Here is a 25661-nt window from a genome sequence, read left to right as displayed (position 1 = left end):
ACCTAACTGATGTTTAATTATTGGTCTTTTAATTCATCCTTTATATTACCTGCTGTAATAATTCAAATGTTTACCCATGGCATCTACGTTTAAACCTGCAGACTGACAGACAGCAAAAGTGTGTGCTGTCTGATGTTTTTGAGATGTGGCTTTGATGAAGACACATGCTCATGCTCAGACAGAGAACAGAGTGCAGTCATCTCCAGAGGCCTGTCTGCACCTCTTACCAGCGATTACATCAATCAGTCTCCAAGTGAGACAAGCACTTCCTACACTGTAGCAGTTACTGGGAGGGAGGAAGACTTTTTTCGAGTGACACCTTTATTTAATATTCATCAGAACGTGGGCCGCGTCAGCAACGACAGATGGCGCTCAGCTCAGCAGGGCTCGATGCCGCTCAAGTGTTTCTAACCTCATTCATTGCAATACAGATGAGCGACTGCAGCCGTGTTTTGTCTGGCTCAGACTTTGGAAACTTGCGCACACACAGGTTCATAACCTGGTTGTGTTACAGGATATCAAGGTGTTGGTGTTACATCACTTTTGCGATTTACTGGCAGTCAGATTAGAGTGGATTATAGATTAGAATCAGAACTGGATCTTAGAAAATGCTCTCTACAACACACACACACACACACACACACACACACACACACACACACACATAAACACAAACACACACACACATTCTCCAGGGGAGGTATTGTGCTCCCACCTGAAACTCACCGAGGGACGAAGCTGCAGCCTACTTAACGAATGAACTCATTTAGCTCATTAAACTTTTACCATTGCACTCTCCGCCCATTACAGTCCAGATGCTCCCTCATTCACACGGAGTATAACAACAGAATGAAGTGTGTGTGTATGTTTGTGTGTGTGTGTGTGTGTGTGTGTGTGTGTGTAGAAAGATGCACCAGACGGAGGTGACAGAAAAAAACACTGAAGAGAAACAATCGCAAAGTCACAAAATTGGGACTGTGAAAAAAAACTGTCTGGTTGCAGATCATTACCGAGCCAACTGTTGCAGTTAACACCCCTCATGGGAAAGCACAACCAGGAACATCATTTAAGGCGAGTTTAGAGCTGTACTACTTGCACTGAATTATTGAACTTGACTAACTTCACTTGTTACGAGCACATGAAGGGCCCTCCAAAGACATTACATGTGGGAAATTGGGAAATTTCAATGATACCCGAGACGTTTTGACGTTTGCGTGACATTTTCATTGATGTTTTTCATTTCTGTTATTGTTTTTAATCTCTGTGAGGCACTTTGTGTTACTCTTTGTATGAAAAGTGCCATACAAATAAAGATTTGATTGATTGATTGATTTCCGGCAGCAGAAATGACGAAAAGCATGGATACAATGTCAACAATTAATGGTAAAAAATTCTATATTTTGTTATTTTTTTCCTAGTAGCTATCATTTACTTAAGTAGTACTAGTAGTATTTACTTAAGTAAGGTAGTTTTACATTTTAGTTTATGCATTTATTAGCTATAGCAAGCAAGCAAACCTTTACCTATTTTTACACTATTTTTTACATTATTTTACGACTTGATGTCATAAATGTAGAAACGTGGTGGGCAAAGGTCAGTGTTTGGTCAATGGTAGGGAACTTTTTTATTTATTTATGTATTAAATATCAATTTTTGATCACATGTAAAGTGTTATATGGTATTAATGGTAACTGCTATCCATGTAAAATAGACCAAGATTAAATATAAAAATATAGCATAGAAAATATACAATATATAAAATAATGTAGAAAAATCTAAATAAATTAACTGGAAACGACTATCAACCCCTTGTTTAAACGTTCTTAACAATAAAATACAACCTATCTTCTTTGTAACTTCCATGTTGTTCTCACTTTACGACCTCAAAGCACATGAACATAACTAAGTCGGAAACTAGGACTTTCCGGCATCACGTGAATGCAGCTAAACATTAAGGCTCACATGCTGGAGGACCCAAACTGCACAATGAGGTATTTTAAGAGAAGGACATCATTGCTGAGCAGAGCTACTTCCTCTGTCCTCCCTAACACACTCTTTCAGGGGCGCTACCAAACCCCGAGGCTGGATGTATTCTCTGTGTCCCAGTTCATGGCAGGATGCTCTGAAGGACATGGTCATGGAATATGTCCTAACTTTTCTGACTTTACAAGCTGACAAGATCAACTGAGTGTATGAATGCATGATGCAACTGACCAAGCATCCATAGCATTATCATACCCGATCATGCGTCTGTCAGTAATACTTCTCAGCCACCCCCGCCCCAGATGGCGCTTCAACAGCTCACTCAAAAGACTTCATAACTACTTTAAAAAGAATTGGGCATCCTTTATCAGAACCAACGACACTTCGGGAATAACAGCATGTGAGAAACCGAAAAAACAGTCATGAGCTCCTCTTTCTTTCTTTTCTATTACTGCTCTCTGGCCTTTATATTTATGTCATAATTGCTGATCAGTGACCCTAGGATCTTCATTGAGTGCTTATCTTTTTCTGGAGCACAAGTTTCTTCTGTTTTAGTTGAATCCATACTGCTCATAGAAAAAAAAACAATAATAAATTGCAAAAGAAGACAATCTACAGACTCAATATTAACTCCTGAGCAGCAAACACAAACTAAACAACATACTGAACAAAATAACAAATATGCGCTCTTCAATTCTCAACAGCAATATTTTGAATTTGGAAATAAAACAGAAAAATCATTAATTTCCGAAATTTAAGACCCATGTGAAAATATGACCCAAAACTGGACCATAATTAATCACTCCTAAGATCTTTTTACACAAAACTTTACACTCCAGACCAGAAAACTCGTCCGGAGGAAGCAGAAACTTTTTTAAGGACTGTCTCACCACCTACACTGACACACCCAGTCAGAAACCTGAAGAATAACCCCCTCCCCAGATGGCACACTGTTGTTAGAATTACCATATTATATATTACCATATTATATCTTGTAAATACTGCTCATGCCAACATCTATGTCATAAGTTACGACTGAGAAACTGATTTTTCTGATAGCTGCGATATATCCAATTTTGCACAAAGCATTACAGTCAATACAAGCTATTTTTAACCTTCGCACTGCAACTTTTGCAGCCACTAAAATAAAGTGTCCTTTGACATGAATGCTCGCAAGCTGTAAACATAAGAATCTTTCCCATCTCTACCATCCATGTCATAAAATATGGGAATGCAGCATGAGAGCCATAAAAGCCACATTGCAATGACAATGTTTATCACTTTAAAACATGTCACATAATGCTGATAAGTTGTCACAGAATAAGAAAATATGAATAACTCAATTTTGACACAAATGTCAGATAGAGCCATAGGTGACATCCTGAGGTGACGCAGTGTGGATAATATGCTCTTCTTTGTTGACCCTTAATTTGTCTGTTTCTGAACAAAAGCTGCATTTCTGTATTTTCCTAAAAAAATATCCACATCATTAAATGGTTGAGGTATATTGGGGCAGATAAATATTCTCATACAGTTAGATCAAAATGCAGGGCTAGGAACAAATATAATGGGAAGCTTTTGACTCCCTGTGCTATAAAAAAAATTTGGGGAAAAAAATGAACTTATGTGAACGTTATTGTGGCATTAACATGTTTTTTTTCTACCCCACTGGGAATATCAGCTGAACACAAAAACAACACTCCAGGTGCTTCCCAGCTGTTAGTGAAGAGGACAGACAGCTGCGGAATAACAGTCCTGGGAGATCTAAAACAGAAAAAAATATTCAACAAGACATGTTTGTTAAAATCTCATTTATTCATCCCTGATATACAAAACAATGTTTTATTTTTCTGTGTGAAAAATAGCTCTGGATTTTGTTCAGCTCAGTCTGGTTTGGCCCTCGGGGTTTGCCGTAGTGGAGGCCTCTGGTACAATGTTCAGTCCCTAAGAGCCCTAAGGAGTGGATAAACGATAACCCTCAACAGCTGATGTGAGGATCTGGTCTTATCGAAGCCCCTCAGACTGAAGGAGAGGAACGAGGGGAGTGTGATAAAACTGACTCAGTGTCAGTGCTTAAGGGGGTGCTTGTATGAGAGCGCCAGCTACAGTTCATGCAGCAGGATTCACCACAGAGCCTTTCAGACCAGACGGGGAAGGTTTCCAAAAGCCAAAATGAGCAAGCCATTTCTCTTCTGCTGAACGACACCTAAAAGTACAAACAGTGTCCTTAAATATCTCAGTGCTGATTTTAGCGAGATCCTGACAGATTTTATTTTATTGCTTTAGGGAAACCTTCCCCCTTAAACCGCCATTCAAATATCACTTTATCACACATGAGCTCCTGTGTGAGCGTCAGTTCTCCTCATATACATACGTCTTTTTACATCTTTTCAGGTTTCTTTACAAAAATAAGGTTATCTTGCATTCATGTCATCAATTAAAACCGGGTTACAAAATGAGATGAACAACAGTTATTGCACAAATCGATTACCTACAAGTAGATCATCCATAGAAAGAATGAAAAAACAAAACTAACCTTTTTTTTTCTTTTTTTAACAACTTCTACTTTGATTAATACAGACTAATAAATATGCATCTACCTTCGTCTATATCTGTCTGTTAGCAAATGAGATGAAACATTCAGAAATGTTCTGCAGAGGGGAAGGCTCTGGCAGAAGGCAGAATAATGAAAATCGATGAAAAGCACAAACAAATGAACAGAACCAAATCAGACAAGTGGATCTCAGTCAGTCCCCGAGGCAAGCAGATGTGGGGGTTCGGGGGTGGAGGGTGGGGCGGTGACGATGACAACAGATTGCCATGGCGATAATTGCACACCCCGCTGACGCATCATCCACCCTCCGCTTACATATTTGTGTGTAAAAGTGCCTCGCATGCAAGCGTATGACTACAAAAACCAGATCTGAACACGATAGTGGATTGCTTATTCTTGTTGCTAAAGAAGAGGAGCCGATGTAGGCACTTGTGAAATGGAAATGTCACCAACAGACCACATGCTGGTCCCTTTAACATTAACTTCCCTTGGCTTTACTATTATATTTGTTTTCCTGTTTGGTAGCCATCACAAAACCATCACCCCCTTAGTGTTATTATTTGCGCTTTACTAGTAAATTTCTCAGTAGAAATGTTTCAGACAGCATGTCAAAAGATTAAAAAAAAAAAGCAAAAAACATAGACAACATTAAAATCAATCTCTTAAATCATCAAATGTGGAAAAAATAAAATATAACAAAGATTTTTTTAAAAAAGCCCCCGAAATCTCTTTCAAAAAGAGAATCGTCAATGATTTATGATTGGTTAAGACATTAAATTATGATCTTATATTACAGGAATGATGTTAAATATATTAATCTGTAAAGTTATCTTTTGAAAAAAAAAAAACAAAAAACAAAAAACCCTTCCCCGGTTCAAAATCAGGCTATGCATAAAACCCAGTGGGTGAATAGAAGGTGCCAATCAAAGTGAAATATTTTGACTCTACATGTATAAAACAAGATAGTGTAAAGACCATAAAGTGGCCGACGTGAAAGCTAGCATCACCCTGGTTCCCTTGTCAAAAAGCCTATGGGATTTTTCCATTGGATTTTGGATAATTGTAGAAAATAAACTCTGCGGTAGACAAACATTTATGATAATCTTCACAAATGAACACCAATGTCAAGATTTTTAAAGTCTAAGTAAAAAGCTAATGTTAGACTATTAACGAACTACACCACGGTCCCGTCACCACCACTACATAGCTGTAAAGCCATGTTTGGTGCAGCTTGGTGTGATGACGTTCTGTAGTCTCATTTAGCCACATGTTAGCAGCCATTTTTTTGTAAGACACATAAATTTGTCAAAGTTCACGAGTGGAGTGTTTCCTGACTTTTTTTATGTCCTAGAACAAAATGTGAAAGACTCTTGAGCTTGCGTTAATCACAGAACTTTTTTCAGGCTTCTTACCAAAAACCCATTAAAAAAACACACTGACTTTGTGACAAGGAAACCAAAGGTGCTGGAATACTAACAGATTTCCAGGTTCTAGGACTCATAACTGAATAAAAAAGATGGACAACATGACAGCTCCCACAAAATGAAGTCAAAACATCTTGATTGCCCCCGGTGGCTGGCATAGGTCATAAACCCCGCCCTCTCCATGTTAGTCAATGAAACACGAGCCAAACTAAAAACTCAAATACATGTCACATATTTCCCAAAGATGGTTACTGTTATTTTAAATAGTTCTTCTTACACTGCTGTGTGATCATTTTTTCTACTAAGTTCGGTTTTAATTCATTATTTGAAGCTTTAAAAGAGAGTTTGAAGTCATGACTATTGGTGCTGTTGGCGATTGGTTGGATGGGTTTTTGGTGGGAAATCGACACTGTGGAGAGCCCTACTTTGGCTCCATATTACGTCACCGGTGCAGCAGGGCAGCAACCATAGACAGGATATTTTGGCTTCATTTCTGTACTGTAAGGGTAAGCAGGGATGCATTGTCTATCTTTATATACAGTCTATGGTAAAGAAACATAAGATACTCTAAAGACACATAACATACAGGCACAAGATGGCAAACACACTAAGACACAACATCCTTCACTAGTCTCATATTCATTTCCATCAAGCTTTTTGGTACATTTTGATCATATAAAAGAAATCTCGCATGCACTCTGTCATGCAAAGCCGTGCTGTTTCACCGTGTGTATTTTACTTTCAGTGGCGTGCAGCAAGACAAGACACCACCAAAAATAAAATCCATGCAATGCTGGAAGCCACAAAGAAGCTGGGTATGAGTGCGTATTTAAGGCATCCAAAAAATAGAGCAGATTCTGTAGGTAGTAGTGGACTTCTTAGCCGGGTAAAAAAACAAAGTTAAATAAAAGATTCAGAAAAAAGGAGTGTTTTTTAAAGGATGCATTTTGGGGTCAGGAGTGGAAACCATGGAGGGATGGAGGAAAGGGAAAACAAATCAATGCTTTTCTGTCGATGAGCAGAGCGCGCTGACGAGCCTCAAGCATTACAGCAGACATGAATTATTAAATTCACAGTACTTATACATTATCCGTCATGTCGGACTGCTTGCTGAATCAGAAACCACGCTGCCATAAATCATTCATTGCTCGAGTTCCAGGTTCAAATGTTCAGCTGCGTCAAGCTAGCAGCTGGAGCGATAATTTCGTAATGATTTGGACTTGTAGTGGCAAACAAGGTACATTTAAAATGGTTAAACTACATCTTTGACCATTTATTATTGGTCAGTTAGAGATTTCATTTAGTGTCTTTACACCAGTTAATCCCATGCTTCCGCTCAATTAAGCCATCTTTAAGCTTCTCTTTAAGCTGATTCTGCTCTCATATATTGCCTCAGCCACCATTACATCATATAGCTGGTGGGGGGTTGGGGCTTCTGTGTCGCCGATAGTAATGGAGGTTAGCCAACATGGCGATCAAATGCAGATTGATGAGTGGGCCCAGAGCAGCTGGTTAGGTAATGATGTCTTCATTCTTTCAACCATCCATTTGCTCCCTGTTCTTCCTCCCTCCCTCGCTTCCTGCCCTTTCCATCCGCCCCAACCTTCTCTGGAACGGTTATTAAAGAGCTATATTTAGATAAGCAGAAAACCTTGACTCTTGGAGTGCATCGCCGCAGTCTTGTTTGTGTTTCTATGTGTCTTTGTAATGTAAGGCTGTAGCTACAGTATGAAAGGAGTGTATGTTATGAAAAGGGCTAGAGGAGCTTCCGCCACTGCCAACAGGCATGTCTGCTTGCATAGACTGTACTCTCAACCTGACCATTAAGACTCGCAGTGAAGAGATGAAAACACCAAGAAAAAGAGGTATAATGGAAGCAAGAAAAAACAGAAAACTAAGGCATCTGTCCCCTTAGTCCAGTGCTTGTCAGTGGGACAAACTGTAGTGTAATTTACAAAGAAATGGCGCCATGGCAAATTCCAGTTAAACCCAGACCACCTGATCAGTCAGAAATAAAATTATTCAAGCCGAAAAACAAAAATTGAAATGTGTTCTACAGGCAATAAAAAAAAATGTATAAGAAATAGTCGTTTGCTACCTCCCTCTTCACGCACGCTCACATTTTCTCATCTCATACACTCACACGTACAGTACAAGCACGCATTAGTCTTCCTTGTCGTTGATGCTTAATTTCTCAAGTGGAAGACTCATTCAAAAGGTATCTTTTGCAGATCCAAACTTTGATCTCAACTCTTAAGATCCAATACCAACAACAAAGTCTACTAAAAAAAATCCCTTTTTAACGCTTTCAACCCATTCCCATTCCCCCAAATCCACATTCACTCTGCTGTGGGTTCCCGAGGGTAAATGGAGAGCAGGGCACAGGTTGAGGTGTTCCTCTCCCGCATGGAGTGTCTGGCTTGGTCAGTGCAAGACTCCCGGAGAGAGCAGTGGTGGGTCCATGAAGCAAAGTGGATGGTGGAGAGAAAGAGGGGTAGATGAGGAGAGAAATGAAGAGTTGCGAAGAGGCTAGCGGTGGGACTCTTTCCAGAATTAAATATTGATCCGAAGCCCTGAGGATTTTTGCATGTTTGTGGCTTTGGGAGATTCAAAATCTCAATGCCTCCTCCTCCTCCACCTGCTCTTCTTGCTCCTCCTCCTCCTCTACTTTCCCTCACTGGGATTTCTCGTCGGACTCGGAGGGGGTGTGTTCCCGGGGCAGCGACATGCTCTTGTGGCGATCCCACAGCTTGTGGAGCTCAGTGGCTTCGTTCTCGCTGCTGCTGGTGCCGCTGTCCCGGAAACTAGCCAAAGGAGGGCGCACCTTCACACCCTTCACTGTCACAGAGCCCTCAATGGCCTTGCGAAGCTGGATGGAGAAAGACAACAAAGAAGGCTCAAGCGTATGCCCTCATGCAGGACACACCCCAAAAGCTGTGTATGATTATTATTATTTTTTTTTTTTTTTGCCAACTAACCACAATTTATGGCTTCTTGGTCCTAACCCAAAGGTCCAAGATCCAATTTGTTTGTGACAATTCCTTTTTTAAAGTAGTTTCTGTAGTATCTGTGCTTTACTTAGTTTCTTATATTTCAGTCAACTTACACTTTTACTCCACACTCCTAAATAAAATGTATACTTTTACTTCAATACATTTCCCTTAAGAATTTTAGTTACTAGTTGCAACAGACAAATGAAGGCATGGGAGGAAAGGACAAAAACAAGGATTTTGTTGTTTCTTTTAAGTTTTAAAAATAATCTGTCTTTTTCTTCTTCTCTTAGAGTAGTAATATACTTTACTTTCAATACTTAAGTGCATTTTATGTCATATAATTACTTGTAATACTTAAGTGCAGTAAACATCAGATACTTTAAGACTTTTACTCAGATATCACTCTAAGAGGGAACTTGTTTTTCTGTAACTTTGTTGGTTTGTCTTTGTTGATTTTGTTTGTTTTTGGCATTTAGGCACTTTATCCACTGCTGTCTTGAATACACCTGCAACATTTTTTGGGGGGTGAAAAAGTCTAAAAATGAATATGAATGCAGGCAGTGGTTCTGGTAAGACTTCATCAGAGATGGTATATGCATCCCTGTTTAAAGATGTTTGCCCATTCTGTATAGCATGTGTAGATACTGAAAATGTACATCACACAGACACTTGCAGCCTGGTGTTTTATGCCATCAGAATAAAAAAGATCTTATTCTTAAGAAAAAGAGGTGTACTGCCATCAGTCAGAATGCATCAGCCTTGAAACATAACTTCTTCACACATAGGTTCAAAACTCAAGGAAATGCAACATAAAGGGAGAGGCAAAGACACATGTGTGCTGATCATGAAAAAGTGAGTGAAAGTGTTTGCAGGGTTTAAGTAGGGAGTGAACAGGTGAACTGAATCAGGTTAATGAGTGAACAAAGAGCGCAAAGAACCAATCAGTCCTGAGGAAAGGGGAGGGAAGGAGGTGAAGTAAAGGAAGTGAGATAAGTGAGGAAAATCAGCTATTTTAAATTTGTAATGATGATGATAACTTTATTGTTTATTTTTTATTGAGTTTTCTAGCTTTTTCCTTTTTCCTGTGAAATTTTTCCAAGCTTTTTTAAAACGAATTTTCTAAATTTACTGATTTTTGCAGTTTTTGGGACAATTCTCTTCTTCTTCTCTTTAAAAAAAACAAAGGTTAAAATACCTGAGAAAGGCATCTACAAGAAGAAAAGTTTCATTTTCTTGAAAAAAGTACAGCAATCTGTCTTACTGATACTGACACTCAAACAAAACTGCAAAGAGGGAAAAAATCAAAATACCCAACTGACAAGACGTTTGCTTTTAGATTATTGCTAGAAACTGGATTTTGTTTTCCTAAATCTTTTTGAAGCTGCTTGACAACATCACCCACATTTCCTTTCTTTTTTTGTTTCCTTTGAAATTTTCATAGTGGGAGAATAGAGTACAGCAGTAATACAATCAGAAACTGTTTTTTTTTGGTATGCATACTATATATATATATCTATATATCTATATCTATCTATCTATCTATCTATCTATATATATATATATATATATATATATATATATATGAAGTTAGGCTCTCTATGCCTAAATTGTGCTATTTGGTACATGGCTTTATTCACAGTGCCTTAATATGCTGGGCTGCATACAGTTTCTGTGTGGGTGTCCCTGTGGACCTGCTAACCCTTGTTCTGCAGAGAGACATCATGTCAGTAGTTTACAATCTGATGCACAGGCACACAAGCCATTTTCTATTTGGTACTGGAATCTCTTTTTCAAAATGAAATGGAAGGAAAGATCATAGTCAGAGGATAGTTTGAGCGGGAAAGTGAGGTCAGAGTGACTTTGACTTATGCTGCTGTTTGCTGAAACATTTCACAGAATAAGAGGAGAGGAGAAAGGAGAGGAGGAAATGACCACACATTTATTAAATCTCGGCGGCTCCTCTTGCCACTTACGCACGGCAGAAATCAAAGTAAATCATAGTCTGTCCACTCGCAGGGCCAGACTTGCCTCTGCCACAGTACAGACTGCAGACTGCCTTTTAGAAATGTTCATAAAAATGGACAATTTATTACAGGAAATCAAAGTGGCTGAGACTGGCAGAGCAGACACAATTACTTAAGGGAGCGGTAAAGGTCTTGGTCTGGCCAAATGAAATGACACCAGCTGCATTTTTGGTAAAGTGAGCACAGGAAGTTAGTTAGCCATGATATCTGCTTGAGTTTTACACAAGCTTACAGTAGCCAATCTGTACTGTTTGAAAGCGTTTTGGTGGTCCACTAAAAATATATGTTTGTACGTTTGAAAGGAAAAATTAAAAAGAATTATCCATTCTCCTAAAAACAAAGCTGTGTGAAAGTTTGTTGCTGCTCTCTACAGTGTCTTTCATCCATCTCGCTCTTTTTTCTCTCAGTCTGAGAGCGCATTATTGAGTTTCCTGTTTGGCCGGGCCAAGTTTGTCATTTGGCTGATAGGGTGAAGGATTTGGGTGCTACAGATCCTGAGGCAGCACTGAAAAGAATAGTGTCTGCATGCTGTTGGGTGGAAATAATGCACTACAATCACGCAAACAAACATCTCCCCGATTCCTCTCTTCCATATGGACCGGCGAGGCTGTGATATAACAGCGTGTCGGTGTGACAGACAGGCAGGCTGGGAGAGGCCGGGCTTTATCTGCTTTGGCTGGGTTTTTGTCTGCTGGTGGAACGCAGAACAAAAAAGCCTAAATGTCAGGGACAGGCAAGCGGCACTGCACTTAGCAACAATCCTCTCACCACTTCCTGGCCAATTCACAAAGAGCGAGGGGTTTTCAGTTGTTTGTGAGGCAGGAGATGGAAAGGGGGGGGGGCAGACAGAGAGACAATAGATAGAGACAGCAATATTAAGCACCCTTTTGTTTGTCACAGTACATAACAGGCAGAGGGAGGAGGAATCCTTAATGTTGACTGAAATATCTTTGTGTGTGTGTGTGTGTGTGTGTGCATGTGTGCATGCAGCATGATGACAGCTCTCCTGATGATATTGACAGTGATTTTACAATTATGAAAGCAGTGAATATGCTGCCTGTGTTAATGATTACAGTCACGACTTTTTTCATGAGATTAGGGGTTGAAAAAATTAACAAAAAAAAGGATTGAGAGTTTAGATTTAAGAGGTCTGACAACGATCCATGGATGAATGAACGTATGGATGAACAATGTGAAATGCCTCCCACCACAGCTGTAGCCGGCACGGAGGCATAAAAAGTCAAACACCCCAAAGTGACCTGTGACGAGATTCTTACCTCTTTCAGGGAAACCACCCCAATGAGGCGTCCGATGCTGGTGACGTAGGCGTGGTCAAGGCCGAGCAGAGAGAAGATGGTGTGGGTCTGCAGGAAAACAGCAGAAGAGAGAAACAATCAGTGAAACACTTAAAAAAAAAAGAGTACAAACCGGAGACAATACTGTGCTGGTACTTTAAATCGAAAATGAGGTGCAGTTAAGGAAATGAACCACTGACTTCAATTATCCAACACTGACAAGTTCATTCACAATGGAATCATTCAACTAGTCAAATGTTCCACTAAATGGGATACGATCACTTTGGGAAATGTTACACAGGAGCAGAGTGTTCTGGTAACTCATTTTCAAATAGAAAAAAAACTTAAATTGCTGAGTTAAAACACACTGATGGCAACAGTCCTGCTGGCAATATCTGTATTCTAACTGTATTAGGAGTATTTTAGGAAAGTTTGATATATATATATTGTAAAAAGACCAATTAGAGGGATTTGTTTGTCCACAAAAACACATCCCTCACCTCATGTTGTCAGCGTTTTACTGACTTTGTGGCTGATTAACCGTAACTAAAGCACAACTTTATTTTGTGCTAAAATGGATTTGTGTGTTATTTGGTTTAGTAGGGATATGTATGGGACTCCAGACTTGAGTCTCTGCTAATGCTGGTGACCACACAGTAACCTGTGACAGCTATCTCATGAATGGGGTTAAACGCAGGCTGAAGATTTTAAAGCCTGTTGAGTCGCTTGGATAAAACAGGTAGAAATGCCAAGTGCAATTTCTACTAATAGAGCTGAGGTGAGTTTCATAATTTAAATGAGTTAAGTTCTTTAACTGTCCAAGCCAAACATTTTCCCTGTAAAATAACAGATAATGGTGTAATTTGTTCAGTATCCTTCTTACAGAGGACTGCCCCTTGTCAAATGTTTTATATAATCATTTTTGTAGCCAAATTTATTTTCATTATGTGCTAATAGTGTCAAATGTGTCTTTATTTGTACATTTTAACTTTGTTTTTCAAATTTTATATAGTTAAGAATGTAGGTCTTGCATGTCTCTATGACCCTGTTTCACTCTATTTATACTCTGTGCCCTATTAGTACCGCATTTGCTGATGCGATGACTCAATTTCCCCCTGGGAATCATTAAAGTTTCATTTAATCTTATCTTCACGACTAGAGTTACCATTGAGGAGTGTGGCTCTGTGCAACTGAAGCAAAAAGAGTGAGAGGTCACAAACTTCAGTGACGGATTAGAACGGTTGCAGGATTGATGCCAACTGGACTTTTTGTTCTAGACCCTTTTAGTGTTTAATGAGACTTTTTGCTTAGCCAGAATGGGCATTTGGGATGTCTGAAATGGATCCCACTGTGCCAAACAAGCGGACGCTGTGCCAAGAAAAAGACTGTTCAGTATTTTTAGGCCGGGGCCAGTCGTAATGTAATCTGTGAAAGAGTTCCCCACAGAAGGATGCAGTGGCTTCTCTGGGGACAGAGAGTCTACTCACCTCCAGATCAGCCCATTCACATCCTTTTAAACTGTAATTCACTGATTAAAGGTGCAGAAAATAACACTTTAGAGTCAATGATCACCAGCACAGTAATGTGAGAAACTGGAGACTCTAAACAAACACCAGCTCAAATTGTGGACCCCAGCTTCATTGGATCATATTTGCATTTTGTCCAAAAGGGAAAACCTTGGGGAATGGGGATTATGGGAAATGTGACCTTAATTTAGAGAAGCACTGCTAGTACTTCAGGCTACGAACAATCTCAAATAAAGTATGCTCATAGAAATTATACTGAGGTATCAAATTTAAAAGGTACTGTAGCATTTAAAACATTCAGAATATTAATAAAGCAGAAAACGACTATTAGCTTCACAAAGATATAATGGAGTTATTGCATACTTGCACCTAATCCAAAACACATTTGGGGGGAAAAAGTGCATCCCATTGGCATAGCATAATTTTCCATTCATTTATGAAGTCGTGAAACTCCTGCACTGTCAACAACATGGCCCTGCAAATGTTTCAAAATAAAATACCTAGTGTCAACAACTGATGGGATTCCGCCAGCAGAGGCATTGTCAGATGACTTTTATTTTGAAACAGAAACAGGAAAGTTTGAGTAAAACAGATATGTTTGTATTTCTGTGACAGATAAAGACATTGAAACTGTAATAAAATGTGCTAGAGTCAATATCATTATCAAAACACCATTTTCACTAGCTATTGCTGCTGACCAAACGTGCGCGGCTCACACATGCAGTGTGCTCCAGGCCCGTTAGATAATGCTCTGAATGTTGTATACAGCTTTTTTAATGTAGCAATTTATATACTGTCATGTGAAAAGTATGCAGTTGCACCTAAAGAGTTTATTCAGCCAAATTTCCAAAAACATATTTCTTTTGTTTGCTTGGAGCTATCTTTTACCATATATATTTTTGTGTGGTGCTTTTAGAAATGTTTTAAGGAACAGTTTGACAGTTTTAGGAAAAGCACTTATCACTTTCTTGTGAGAGGACTTCTAATGCCAGCAGCTTTAATGCTCAGTAAGTAGCACATTGTATCTCATTTGTTTTAGTTCAGACAAAAACTGGAGTGTACTATATGTTGCACAATAACTGCACAGTAACTTTTGGAACAGACAAATCAAATGAGATATAACGAGTTAATAAGCTTTAGAGATGCTGGTAGGTTGATTTTGTCCCCTTTGGGCAGAGCCAGGCTGGCTGTTTCCAGTCTGTGTGCCAAGCTAAGCTAACCAGCTGCTGCCATTAGCTTCATTTTTGAGATTGGTATAAATCCTTCACCTTACATTTGGCGAGAAAAAAAATATGGGCATTTCCCAAAATATCAAATTATTCCCTTTAAAAACTCAGTCAACAGCAATGTGTTTTTCCTAAAGAAATGTTGCTGTCACTGAAAATCCACGGATTAGAAACACAAGGAGAAAAAGCTTTTGGTAAATTACTTTAACCTTGATTTTTAGTCTATGCATAATATATGCAATAACTTCATGGGTTCCTTTGTTTTCTGAAAATGTACAGACTGATGGAAGTTTAGGTTGCTATGAATTTTGTTAGCCACAACCTCAAACGAATGGACAGTGGCCCCGAGCCAAAACCCAGAGCACAGTGACTGCAGAGACACATTATCATGAAAATCATCCAAGCAACACATTTGTCTATTACAAAAGGGCCCACACGCAAACACAGAAAACAACAACAGTAAACAGCATGAGATAAATAGTAGCCAGATCCAGAGAGGCAGAACAAGAGAGCTGGGTAAGATGTAGAGAAAATAACTCCACTGACACACAAACGTACACACACACACACACACACACACACACACACACACACACACACACACACACACCTGCGTACAGCAGCGGCGGTGGCGGCGGGCGGTGTTTAATATGCTGAAGGAGATTGTGCGTGGTATTGGCTTTTGGCAGTGTGCAGTGGAGGGAAGGGAGCGAGATGGATTGGTGCAGGATCCCTCTCTTAAATGTTTAAAGAGTATTCACAGAGAGCCCGGAGGACGAGAGAGAAAGAGAGAGCTGCAAAATATGTTGAATATTGTCATAAACGAAGAGAAACAAGCTCTACAGTAAATGTTTCTATGCAACTAAAATAGCATGTATATAGTATGTGTCTAAAATATATTTCTGTAATGTATTTAATAACTGAATAATCTGAAATAAAGTGGATTTGAATTTGAAAAAAAATGAATTTGAGAGAGAGAAAGAGAGAGAGAGAGAAAAGGTAGCATTATGAATGGAGGACATTAGCCGCCGCCACAGCCGCTGGCAAGCCAGAATGAGCCAGAGTGTGTGTGTATGCCAAGTAGGAAGTGAGGGTTTCAACATGGAAATGTGTGTGTGTGTGTGTCTGTGTCTGTGTGTGTGTGGGTGTGTGTGTGTGTGTGTGTGTGTGTGTGTGTGTGTGTGTGTGTGTGTGTGTGCTGGAGACAGAGTCTGTTTCAGTGTGCCGCAGTAAGAAAACTAAATCAACATGAGCTAAAGCTCCTTTCTCTGTTCTGCACTTTCACTCCCTCCTTCACACAGTAGGGGAAGAATTGGCTCGAGTGTGTGTGCGTGTTCTTTTGGGTTGTTTACATGCTCATTCAATGCCACTACACACCACAGGAACACTGAGAGTATCCGGAGCACTGGAACTGGTGGCAGTTTTCTTTCCAAGTCTATACGTGTTGGGAAATTGAGATGGCCTCACACTGGCACTTACTGTACATGACGTAATGTCTTTAGAGTAACAGAAAACTTTTAAATTTGGAGGAAAAAAGCTTTAAGAAATGAATTTATCACGTTAATATATTTCTCAGTCATAATATCTTTTGTCAACACTGAGCCACCCGATCTTTTCCCTGGCAGTGTTAAAAGTTATACAAATACACGGCCTAATATAAATATTAATGGATCAAGTTTAACTCGGATCATGGTAAACAACAAAATATTACATTCTATATCAGCTTGTGCTTATTTTACACGTTGTATTAATGCATTTTATAGCTTATGTAAAACACTCTTAATTGCCTTATTGTTGAGAGGAACTACACAAATAAATGTGACTCTCCCACAATCAGCTGATTAATGTTAATGCACTTGTTTCCATAACTGAAGCATCTGTTGTGCACTAGGAATTACTCTGAATTTAGTTACTTATTTTTTCTTAACAGTGTGGATAAACGGAAACACAGTAGTGAAGACACACATCCAGTAGCAAGGATACGCGTTTGTGCTCTAGTCTGATACACACACACACACACACACACACACACACACACACACACATACACAGAGGTTGAACAGCAGCTATATTTACAATCAGACCTTATGCAGCGATGTGCGCTCCACCAGCTGGAACGGGGCGGGGTCGATTTTGCAGTTGTTAAAATTGACCTGCTCATCAAGCTGCCTCTCCTCCCACTCTGCAATCTGCAAAAACACACAGGAGGAGGAGAAAGTTTGGGGATGAGAGTTAAACATCAGTGAGAAATTGCAGGAGGAAGATGACACTGACATAACTTTAATCTTTAATAAACGGTTGAACCCCAGTCCTGTAGGATGGCTTTGTTGTCAAAACCTTTAATTTCTTTTTGACTGTCTGACGTGGAGTGACAGAATAATAGATGCTGATAACACAAGACGTCTTTATGCCTGGTGTCAGTCACTAATCAGAAGGCAAAGGCATCAAATAATCCCACACCGCCTCCTGACAAATCATTTCCCTCTGATAGACAATCAATGGACCGGGCCCCGAACTGAATGACTCTATAAATCATACGGGGCCTACAACGATGGAGGCTGAGGAAGGTGAGTGGCGAACAAGGAAGGGAGACGTAGCGAGAAGTGATGACATGGCAGACGTATGAGAGGTGAACAATGAGTGATACCGAGAGAAAAAAGAGGAGATGGAGGGAGAAAGTGTGAGGAATGTGCGGCTGACAGAGAGGAAATGAGAGGTGCTGTTGATGGATGAATTATGAATGATGTCATATCCAAAAATACAAGACTCCAGGGTAATCGGCCCGTCTGGTGATATTGAGGATTCTGAAAAGCCAGGACTGTCGGGGTGTGATGTCATCAAGTGCAAGCTTAGATTCAAGTCAGGCAAATATAGGTTTCGAAGATTGATTCACATACCAAAAATCCAATGTATTGGTAGGTGAAATTAAGGATAAGGCTGATCATATTCTATGTTATCCATTAGCCAATACCAGCAATCAATGTGCCATACTCACTAGTACAGTGTGTGTTAACAGCTTGACCTAACTTATTCCTTTATGCCATGGAACTCCATTGTGTCGAAAAACATTTAAACACATGTCAATGAGCATATCAATGAACACTGCTGCACTGGGTCATATGTTCCTTTGTTACTGTGAACACACACACTCAGGATGTTTACATGCACAGTTGAGTTGAGCTGCAGTTTTAGCTCAATTTGACCATTTGATTGGATTACTGTCGGGGCATAATCGATTTATTGAGGGGAGTATGTCCAACTGCATCCCAGTAGTTGGCAATATGCCCCCTTTCAGCGAGCTGCTATTGGACCTTCTTCTGGTTGACACATTACGTCACACACCAAACAAGTTTGCAAGCAGCAGAACGGGTTTCAAGTGATTAAAATGTGGATGACTTTTTGGCACTGTACATTTTATACGTACCCTACCTGTTTTACCTTAGTCTTGTTTTGCTTTCTTCCCTTCTTCTTCCCCTTTTGTTTTTCTTGGCTTTCTTCTACGAATTTATGCTGTTCGACTTCCGGGTCAAAGCCTGGCGCTGGGACTATGGAGTATGCGCAGAACGCCTAGGCCAGTTCAGGTCCAAATGAGGCGTGTACATGAAAGAGTACACATTATCTAGGCGTGTTAGTCCGACTTTGAGAAATTGGACTTATTACTATTTTAGTCGGACTAACACAATAATTCAGCTTTTTCTAACATCATGTTAACATACTGATTGTATTTTATTTTTGAAACAATCCCACGTACACCATCCTGCCGCTGAACAGAAACCAATTAACTCCTATCTGAATATTGAGCCTTTTAGACAGAAATTCAACTAAAACTTATTAGGCTGAGAGCAACCCATGAGGTAGGGAAGTCAGAAAGCATGGCAAGATACACATGGCAAGATATTGGTCTTTTCATGGAATTTCTTTCCAGTTAGAAGAATATAGAATAATGCCAGCCTTATTCTTTAAAATACTGTAGTCATTTCCATGGCCTTATGAATTTTTAAGGACACAGTGTTGGCAGCAGAATTTTGTTGGGTTGGCAAAACAATCCAAACAGAAGCAGCACTGAGACTGTCAAGGGGTCGCAGGGCCTTCAAAACTGAACTTTATTGGCTTGAGGCACATTTTGAAGCTGGTCGAAGCAGATGGCCGCCCACCGAGAGCCTGGTTTTGCTTGAGGTTTCTGTCTGTTAAAAGGGTTTTTTGAGTTGTTTTTTTTTTTTTTTTGCCAGCATCGCCTTGCTTGCTCATGGAGGAGTGCTGGTTCTCTATGAATTAAAGTGCATGGCTTTAACCTCCTCTATATGAAAAGAGTTATTCATATGTTATGTCAAGATAACAAATTTGTGCTATATAAATAAAATAGACTTGACCTGCAATAAATATACTTAAATAATACAGGGCCATTCCAGTAATTTAGCATTGCACTTTCATAAATCCAGTAGGACAGTTTAAAAAGCAAAATCAAAATTTTAGGAGCAGAGGTGATATCCTAACATTTTAGTCTTTAGCTTGGAGGGGGTATGTGGGATTGATTCATTTATTTAAGTACATTTATTTAAGTATAAATATGAATGGAATGACAGCTTATTAGATCCAGGGCTTGTTTTATAGGCTTATTCTTATTTTTGAAATATAGCCTATATTTAGATCGAAGGCTATTTATTAAACATTCGGGGCTGAAGCCTCAGACGCCCAAGCCTAACAATGCCAATTGTCTCCAAGCCCTAGCTCAGATAACCTTGATGAAATCACCATGATGTCATGCTGTTTTTTTGTTGTTGTTGTTGTTTGTTTTCTTTTTCAAATTTGACAAAGCTCTTCCATACCCATAGTAGACATTATACAACTGTTTTCAAGGACCGAAGAGTACTCCAAATAAAAGGAGTGACTTTGAAAAACGAAACCCTATTGCGCAGTGATCCATGGTACTGTACTGGTATATGACATACATTATATGGACAAAAGTGTTGGGCCACACCTCTTAATCATTGAATTCAAGTGTTTCATTCAGTCCCATTGCAACAGGTGTATAAAATGTGGATGATTGGGCAAAAATTCCCACAGATACACTCCAGAATCTTGTAGAAAGTCTTCCCAGAAGAGTGGAAGCTATTATAGCTGCAAAGGGGGACCAACTTCATATTGATGCCTGTGGATTTAGAATGGGATGTAAAAGCTCCTGTAGGTGTAATGTGTGATACTTTTGTCCATATAGTATACAATCTTTCAATGAAAAAAAAAACAAAAACAAAATAACTTTAAAAAATCATACAAATACATGAAAGCAAATATTGGAATTTAATCTCACATTTTGCAGAATGTCTCCACGTGTTGCAGTTCAGACAAACGCTGGACTGGTTTCTTGCCTTTGGTTTAACTGTGTTTGCTGCTGTCTGATTTGATGCTGTGCTTTAACTGGTTCTAACCTGTGTGCGCTTGTATAAATGTTGTGTGACAGTCTGTGTGTCTTACCTCTCTAATAGTCATGTCATCCTCCACATCTACGTCATCCTGTAAACAAGAAGGAACAGGAGAGCAGTCAGTGCAAAAAACGATACTCAGTAAACATACTAAACACAGTAAAATGAAGAAACACAAAGTGCACAACACAAATACACAAGCAGTGAGGGAATGGTAAACGGATGGTACATAAACAATGGTGTCCAGTGGGTATTATTATCTCAACAAACACTTATTTGTACTTTTCAACTTCGCCTCCACTGTGCACAGAAGGTAAAATGACATATTGAAAACACATAATCACCCATGCATCACATCATAAGTGCGATACAGTGCCGCCGTCTTGAGACAGATGGACAGAAATGGGATGTGTGACTAAAGGAGCGACTACAGTACATTTAATGAGTGCGGGGGATGTGATGTATGAGATGTCAGAGCAGATGATCATTATAATGATGGATCTGTGGCGCGTTTGGAGCTCACGGCTCATAACTGACAGGCTGACGCTGCAGATGCTGTTTGACAAGCCGGAGTCAAACTAGCAACCCTATGCTTTGCAGACGAGAATGCTGCAGAAAGCTGGGTGATGGAAATAAACAACTGAGTGTGTGAGAATGTTACCGCAGGGTGTGTGTGCATCTGTGTGTGTGTGTGTGACGGGCTGTGAAATACGATTTCAAAGTGTTTAGTCATATGCTTGAGTACAGGTATTTACTTTCTCAGGATTGAGTACAGGAAAACATATGTGTGTGTGTGTGTGTGTGTGTGTGTGTGTGTGTGTGTGTGTGTGTGTGTGTGTGTGTGTGTGCGCGCGCGTCATAGAGAAGGTAGAGTGAGTGTGACCCAGGGGCTGATGGGAGCCCTGAGCTCATTTATCCTCATCGCTGCGGTGGCCGACCTGTCGGTAACCCTAGCAACTGTTGCCGCGGGGTAGAAAGAGGTGCCCTACTGTAGCGTTATGCAAGCAGAGGCCAGACGTGGCTGAAGTTGATGAGACTAAACAAGCACGCGCATGCGCAAGCACACACACACACACACACACACACACACACACACACACACACACACACACACCTACAGCACTTTATCTCTGCCGTCTCACTGATCATTCTGCTTGTCACAAGGGCACTCTGAATGTCGCCAAGACACACTGGTGTTCACAGGTAAAATGTAAACTAAAGACAAATGGAGAGATCAAATCACTGTGTGTATGTGTGTATATGTGTGTGTGTGCGTGTGTTTTCAGAGGAAGGTGCTTTTTTCTTGAGAGACAGAGAGAGAGAGAGGTTGCACCATGCATGCAAAATAGGTGCTTTCAGAGAGATTAGCTGCTCTATTAAGAGAGCAAATCTCTGCTTCTGGATACATGAGTTAGGCAGAAGTGTGTGTGTGCGTGTGTATGTGTGTGTGTGGAAAGTGTGAGAGTAAACTTTGTGAGTCTGCATGTGACTGACAGAGCAACCGTGTGGGCATATTCAAATGAGATTTGAATGAGCGAGTGTCTGTGTGTGGGTGCAGAGCCTCCAGAGTGCTGACAATAGGCAGATGAAGCTGTATTGCTTGCTACGCCGTTTCCATGACCAGACAAAGATTAGAAAGGTTCGTTGCTCTTCCTTTCCCTCCCTCCTCCTGAAGCTATCCATCTTTCCTTGCATCCAGTGAGCCCATCAGCCAATCAGTGGCAACCATCCAAGACTAGGTCAGCAGGGGATACACACAATCTACCGCCAAAGACTGCTGTATCATACACATACACTCTGTAGGATTGTGTATTTTGCTTAAGTATACAGCAAAGAGTTTTATGATTGTGAAAATTCAGTGGAAAAAAGAGCCTCCCCTCGAGGACACTTTCTCTAGTCTACAGTAGATAGACGGGGTGGTGGTAAGATTTTCTTTGCACTTCCAATTTCTGAAGGGAAGGCTTAGCATCTTTGTCTTCTAATCTAAATCCAAAATCTGCCTCTGTTATAAAGGGTTGGTTCAGAAAGTTTCCATGTTATGTAGTCAGGTTTTAAGACATACATACAGTAATCTTGAAATTCTGCTGCCACCCTAATGCAATGAAACTGAGTAGAGTTTTATCAACAAAGTATGATTGCTTCTGGCATTGCATTCACATGAGTGCCTTGACCACAGAAGACCTCATACATCAACAACAAAAGAAAGTGGATTTCCAAACTCTGAGAGGCTGGTGTCGATATTCTTAAAAAGTTTTAAGTGTAGTGGTGCGATGCTGCACAGGCTCCATCATCTCTGCTGAACTGAATTATTTGTGAGGCCCAAGGCATTTAAAAACAGCACTGGAAATATGTAAAAAGCAATGTCCTCGTCACTCAGGATAATCCATAGGCCTCACTGTAGTTTATTTTTAGGACTAGGCTTGTTCATAAACTTGAGTATCGGGCAAGAAGATCAGGGGATCAAAGTTTATCCAAGTGATCAATTGTGTACCATGACTGTCTGCTACCAAGGTTTATAGATATCCATTCAACCGTTTTCAAGATGAGAGAAAACTCACTAAAGCCATTAGGATACATACATGTACAAATTTTTAGTGCAAATCCATAAAAATAAAAAGTTTAAGATTCACCAAAGTCAATAGAATTCATCTTCAACAGAAAATCTGCCGCAAATTTAATGGAAATCCACTTTGCTTAGAAATTTTACTCAGACAGACAAATACGGAAAGGTGCAAGATCACTAAAGTCAGTGAGATTCATTCTTTTTGGATCATGAATGGCTTAAACGTTGCAAAAGAAACTGTTCACAATTAAGGCTGTTGTTTTTTGAAAGACAATCACCACACAATCCCCACTGGAAACACAGCACTGTCTCGGTAAGAAAAAACTATTTTCGTGGCACTATCTCCTGTAGAAACACAGCTTCAGGTCGTTTAAAAAACACTTCAATTTGGTGGTTATAAAGTTTGTTGGTCTCAAACAGTGGTCTGCCACAATATCACCTTGGTGTCAATACACCCACCATCCCCTCCACCTCCTGATCACAAAGTCAGCTTATATACTACATCACTTTAAAATTGCTATAAAATGTAAGAAACACAAATGTTTGGTATTTGTGATTTGCAGAAACGTACAATGCCAACATTTTCTTCTGATGACTGGGCTAACAGCATGTAATAATGTGGGTCCTGCCTGTTTGACTGTGTTTATACTAGATGCCAACTGATATACTTTTTAGCTGCTATTACTGAATTATTACCACTATATTGATTTAAAGACTAAGCACACAAATATATCATGTGATCCACATGTGGTACACATTCCTGTTAACAACATACCACGGATAATCTTAAACAAAAACAGAATATTAGTAATAAACAATTATTCTCAGTGGCTCTTATTCTCAGTGGTGTCTTTTGTATGCAAACTGTAGATATGTGTGGACTTTTAAGTTATCATCATTATCATAAGAACTCTACGCTCTGTACTCTGAATAGCTGTTTCAATTTGTATAGTGATGACATAAAACAAGTTTATCTCTCATGCTTGTGCTCAGTGATGTCTGTTGTTTCTCTAACTACTGCCTGCACCACTCTAAATCGTGCAATAGCAAAACATTGCAACAATAATTTCTTATCACTCGTGCAGGCAATTAACTGCTGATTTCCTTGCTGCTGATGCTCAGTATGCTGATTGCTTTCAGATTCTATTATTGCCTTATCCTTTATCTGATTAGATTGCAGAAACTTTAACACAATTGTGAAATAACATCATTAATGAGTTTGTGTAAACTACAGTGGTGTGAACGACAATGATGCTGTGTTGTGGCAGTCTTAGCAGCTTCAGGCAAAGTTGTTGGTAGTTAATATTAATGACCCATCGCACTGTTGTAGTGACCACCCTTATTGTTTTGAAAACACACCCAACAAACGTGAGAATATCTGAGTAAAGATGCCCAAAGTTCTTTTTCATATTGCAAGTCCTTCCACTGATGCTTTCAAAGCTGTGATAAATTCTTCACCCTGAATGAATCTGATATCGAGCAACAAATCAATTCACAAAACAAATTACAGCCGGTACGTCACACTCATCTTCTTCAGATAAGTTCACTCTCTCTCCCGTGTAGCTCTCCTGTGTTGTTTGAAATGATTCAGGAAATGAAAACTTCATCCTGTCCCCTGAATATTCTTCCTATCAGATACCCGAAGGACAATTTTAATGGAGTCAGTGTTTGTTCAACAACTTATGACTTCCTTTCATTGAACCTATTATGGAAGTACTAACACTTAAACCCTAATGTTTTTTTTAAATAATGCTAATTTCCTTTTTCTTATTATGATTTTTGAAAAAAAAGTCCTATATTGTCATCTATTCTTTTTCTTATGAAAGAGGGCTGTTTTAGTCAGATAGATTTAATCACCAAACTTCCCACTCTAGCAGTAAGGTGTCCCAATTTTTGTTGGGATAAAGTCATAGTGCGACTGTCACCATGATAATACCATCATTGCCATAGTCATGTCTACTTACATAAATGCCAATGACAATTACGTATCAGGGTTTTGAGTTGTTTTGCATTTCATAGGAGAGGATTTCAAGCACAACCCTTTGTAATTCTGGTCCAAAAGGCACAGGGGCATTCAAAAAAGAGAGCTAGGGGTAAAACTAAGAAATAGGATTGGGCTTAATCTTCTGTAACTCTATAAACTGACTGCTGAAGCCCATCAATACTCATCCTCTTAAATCTAAGCATGGTACCTACTCACTCAATCCTCATCAACCTTCTTGAGCACGGGGTACACCTGGAGTCCAACTTCTAGCACAAGATCTCCTGTTTTGGCATTGGGGGCTACAGATTTGCTTTGCTTATCCCTGTTTTATTCTCCATTTGCATGCTACCTTTAGTTCAAATAATCTGGATTAGGTTGCAATAGCTTGTAGCAAATCATTCAAGAAGTTCCACGTCCTGTCTGAGTCCTTAGTAACTACTAGTTAGTTTCAAATGAGTAATTAAACCATTCTGGTTGCACCATTAGAGCTTAAGAAATGTCTTAGCGAGTATAGACTTTAGTCATTTGAAAATGGTTGCTTGGAAACATTAGTAGTGCTGTCCACTTGAAAGTGTAAGCTCATTACTCATTTGTATCTACGTTACAAAAATATCCCAATATCGCTTCAAAGGTCTTATGTGTAGGATCTTGTGGCATTAAGCGTTGAAG

The 25661-nt window shown here is 39.6% G+C and overlaps 1 protein-coding gene across 7 annotated transcripts in view; it reads right to left on the bottom strand.

The window, feature by feature from the left end:
• Positions 1–3777: 3777 nt before the first annotated feature.
• The window catches only part of LOC121942956 (chloride channel protein 2), a 169437-nt gene continuing 147553 nt past the window's right edge, over positions 3778–25661 (bottom strand). For all 7 annotated transcript variants that reach the window (XM_088078573.1, XM_088078574.1, XM_088078576.1 and 4 more), the window contains 4 exons: positions 20498–20536; positions 17110–17214; positions 12256–12342; positions 3778–8830 (listed from right to left, as the gene is read on the bottom strand). In XM_088078573.1, coding sequence (XP_087934699.1) covers positions 8636–8830; positions 12256–12342; positions 17110–17214; positions 20498–20536 — 426 coding nt within the window. In that variant the 3' untranslated portion in view covers positions 3778–8635. The remainder of the gene's footprint in view (positions 8831–12255; positions 12343–17109; positions 17215–20497; positions 20537–25661) is intronic.

Source organism: Plectropomus leopardus, chromosome 6 (assembly GCF_026936395.1).
Source record: "Plectropomus leopardus strain MGB_pleo_1.0 chromosome 6, ASM2693639v1, whole genome shotgun sequence".
Lineage (NCBI taxonomy): Eukaryota > Metazoa > Chordata > Actinopteri > Perciformes > Serranidae > Plectropomus > Plectropomus leopardus.
This window is presented reverse-complemented; position numbering and strand designations above follow the sequence as displayed.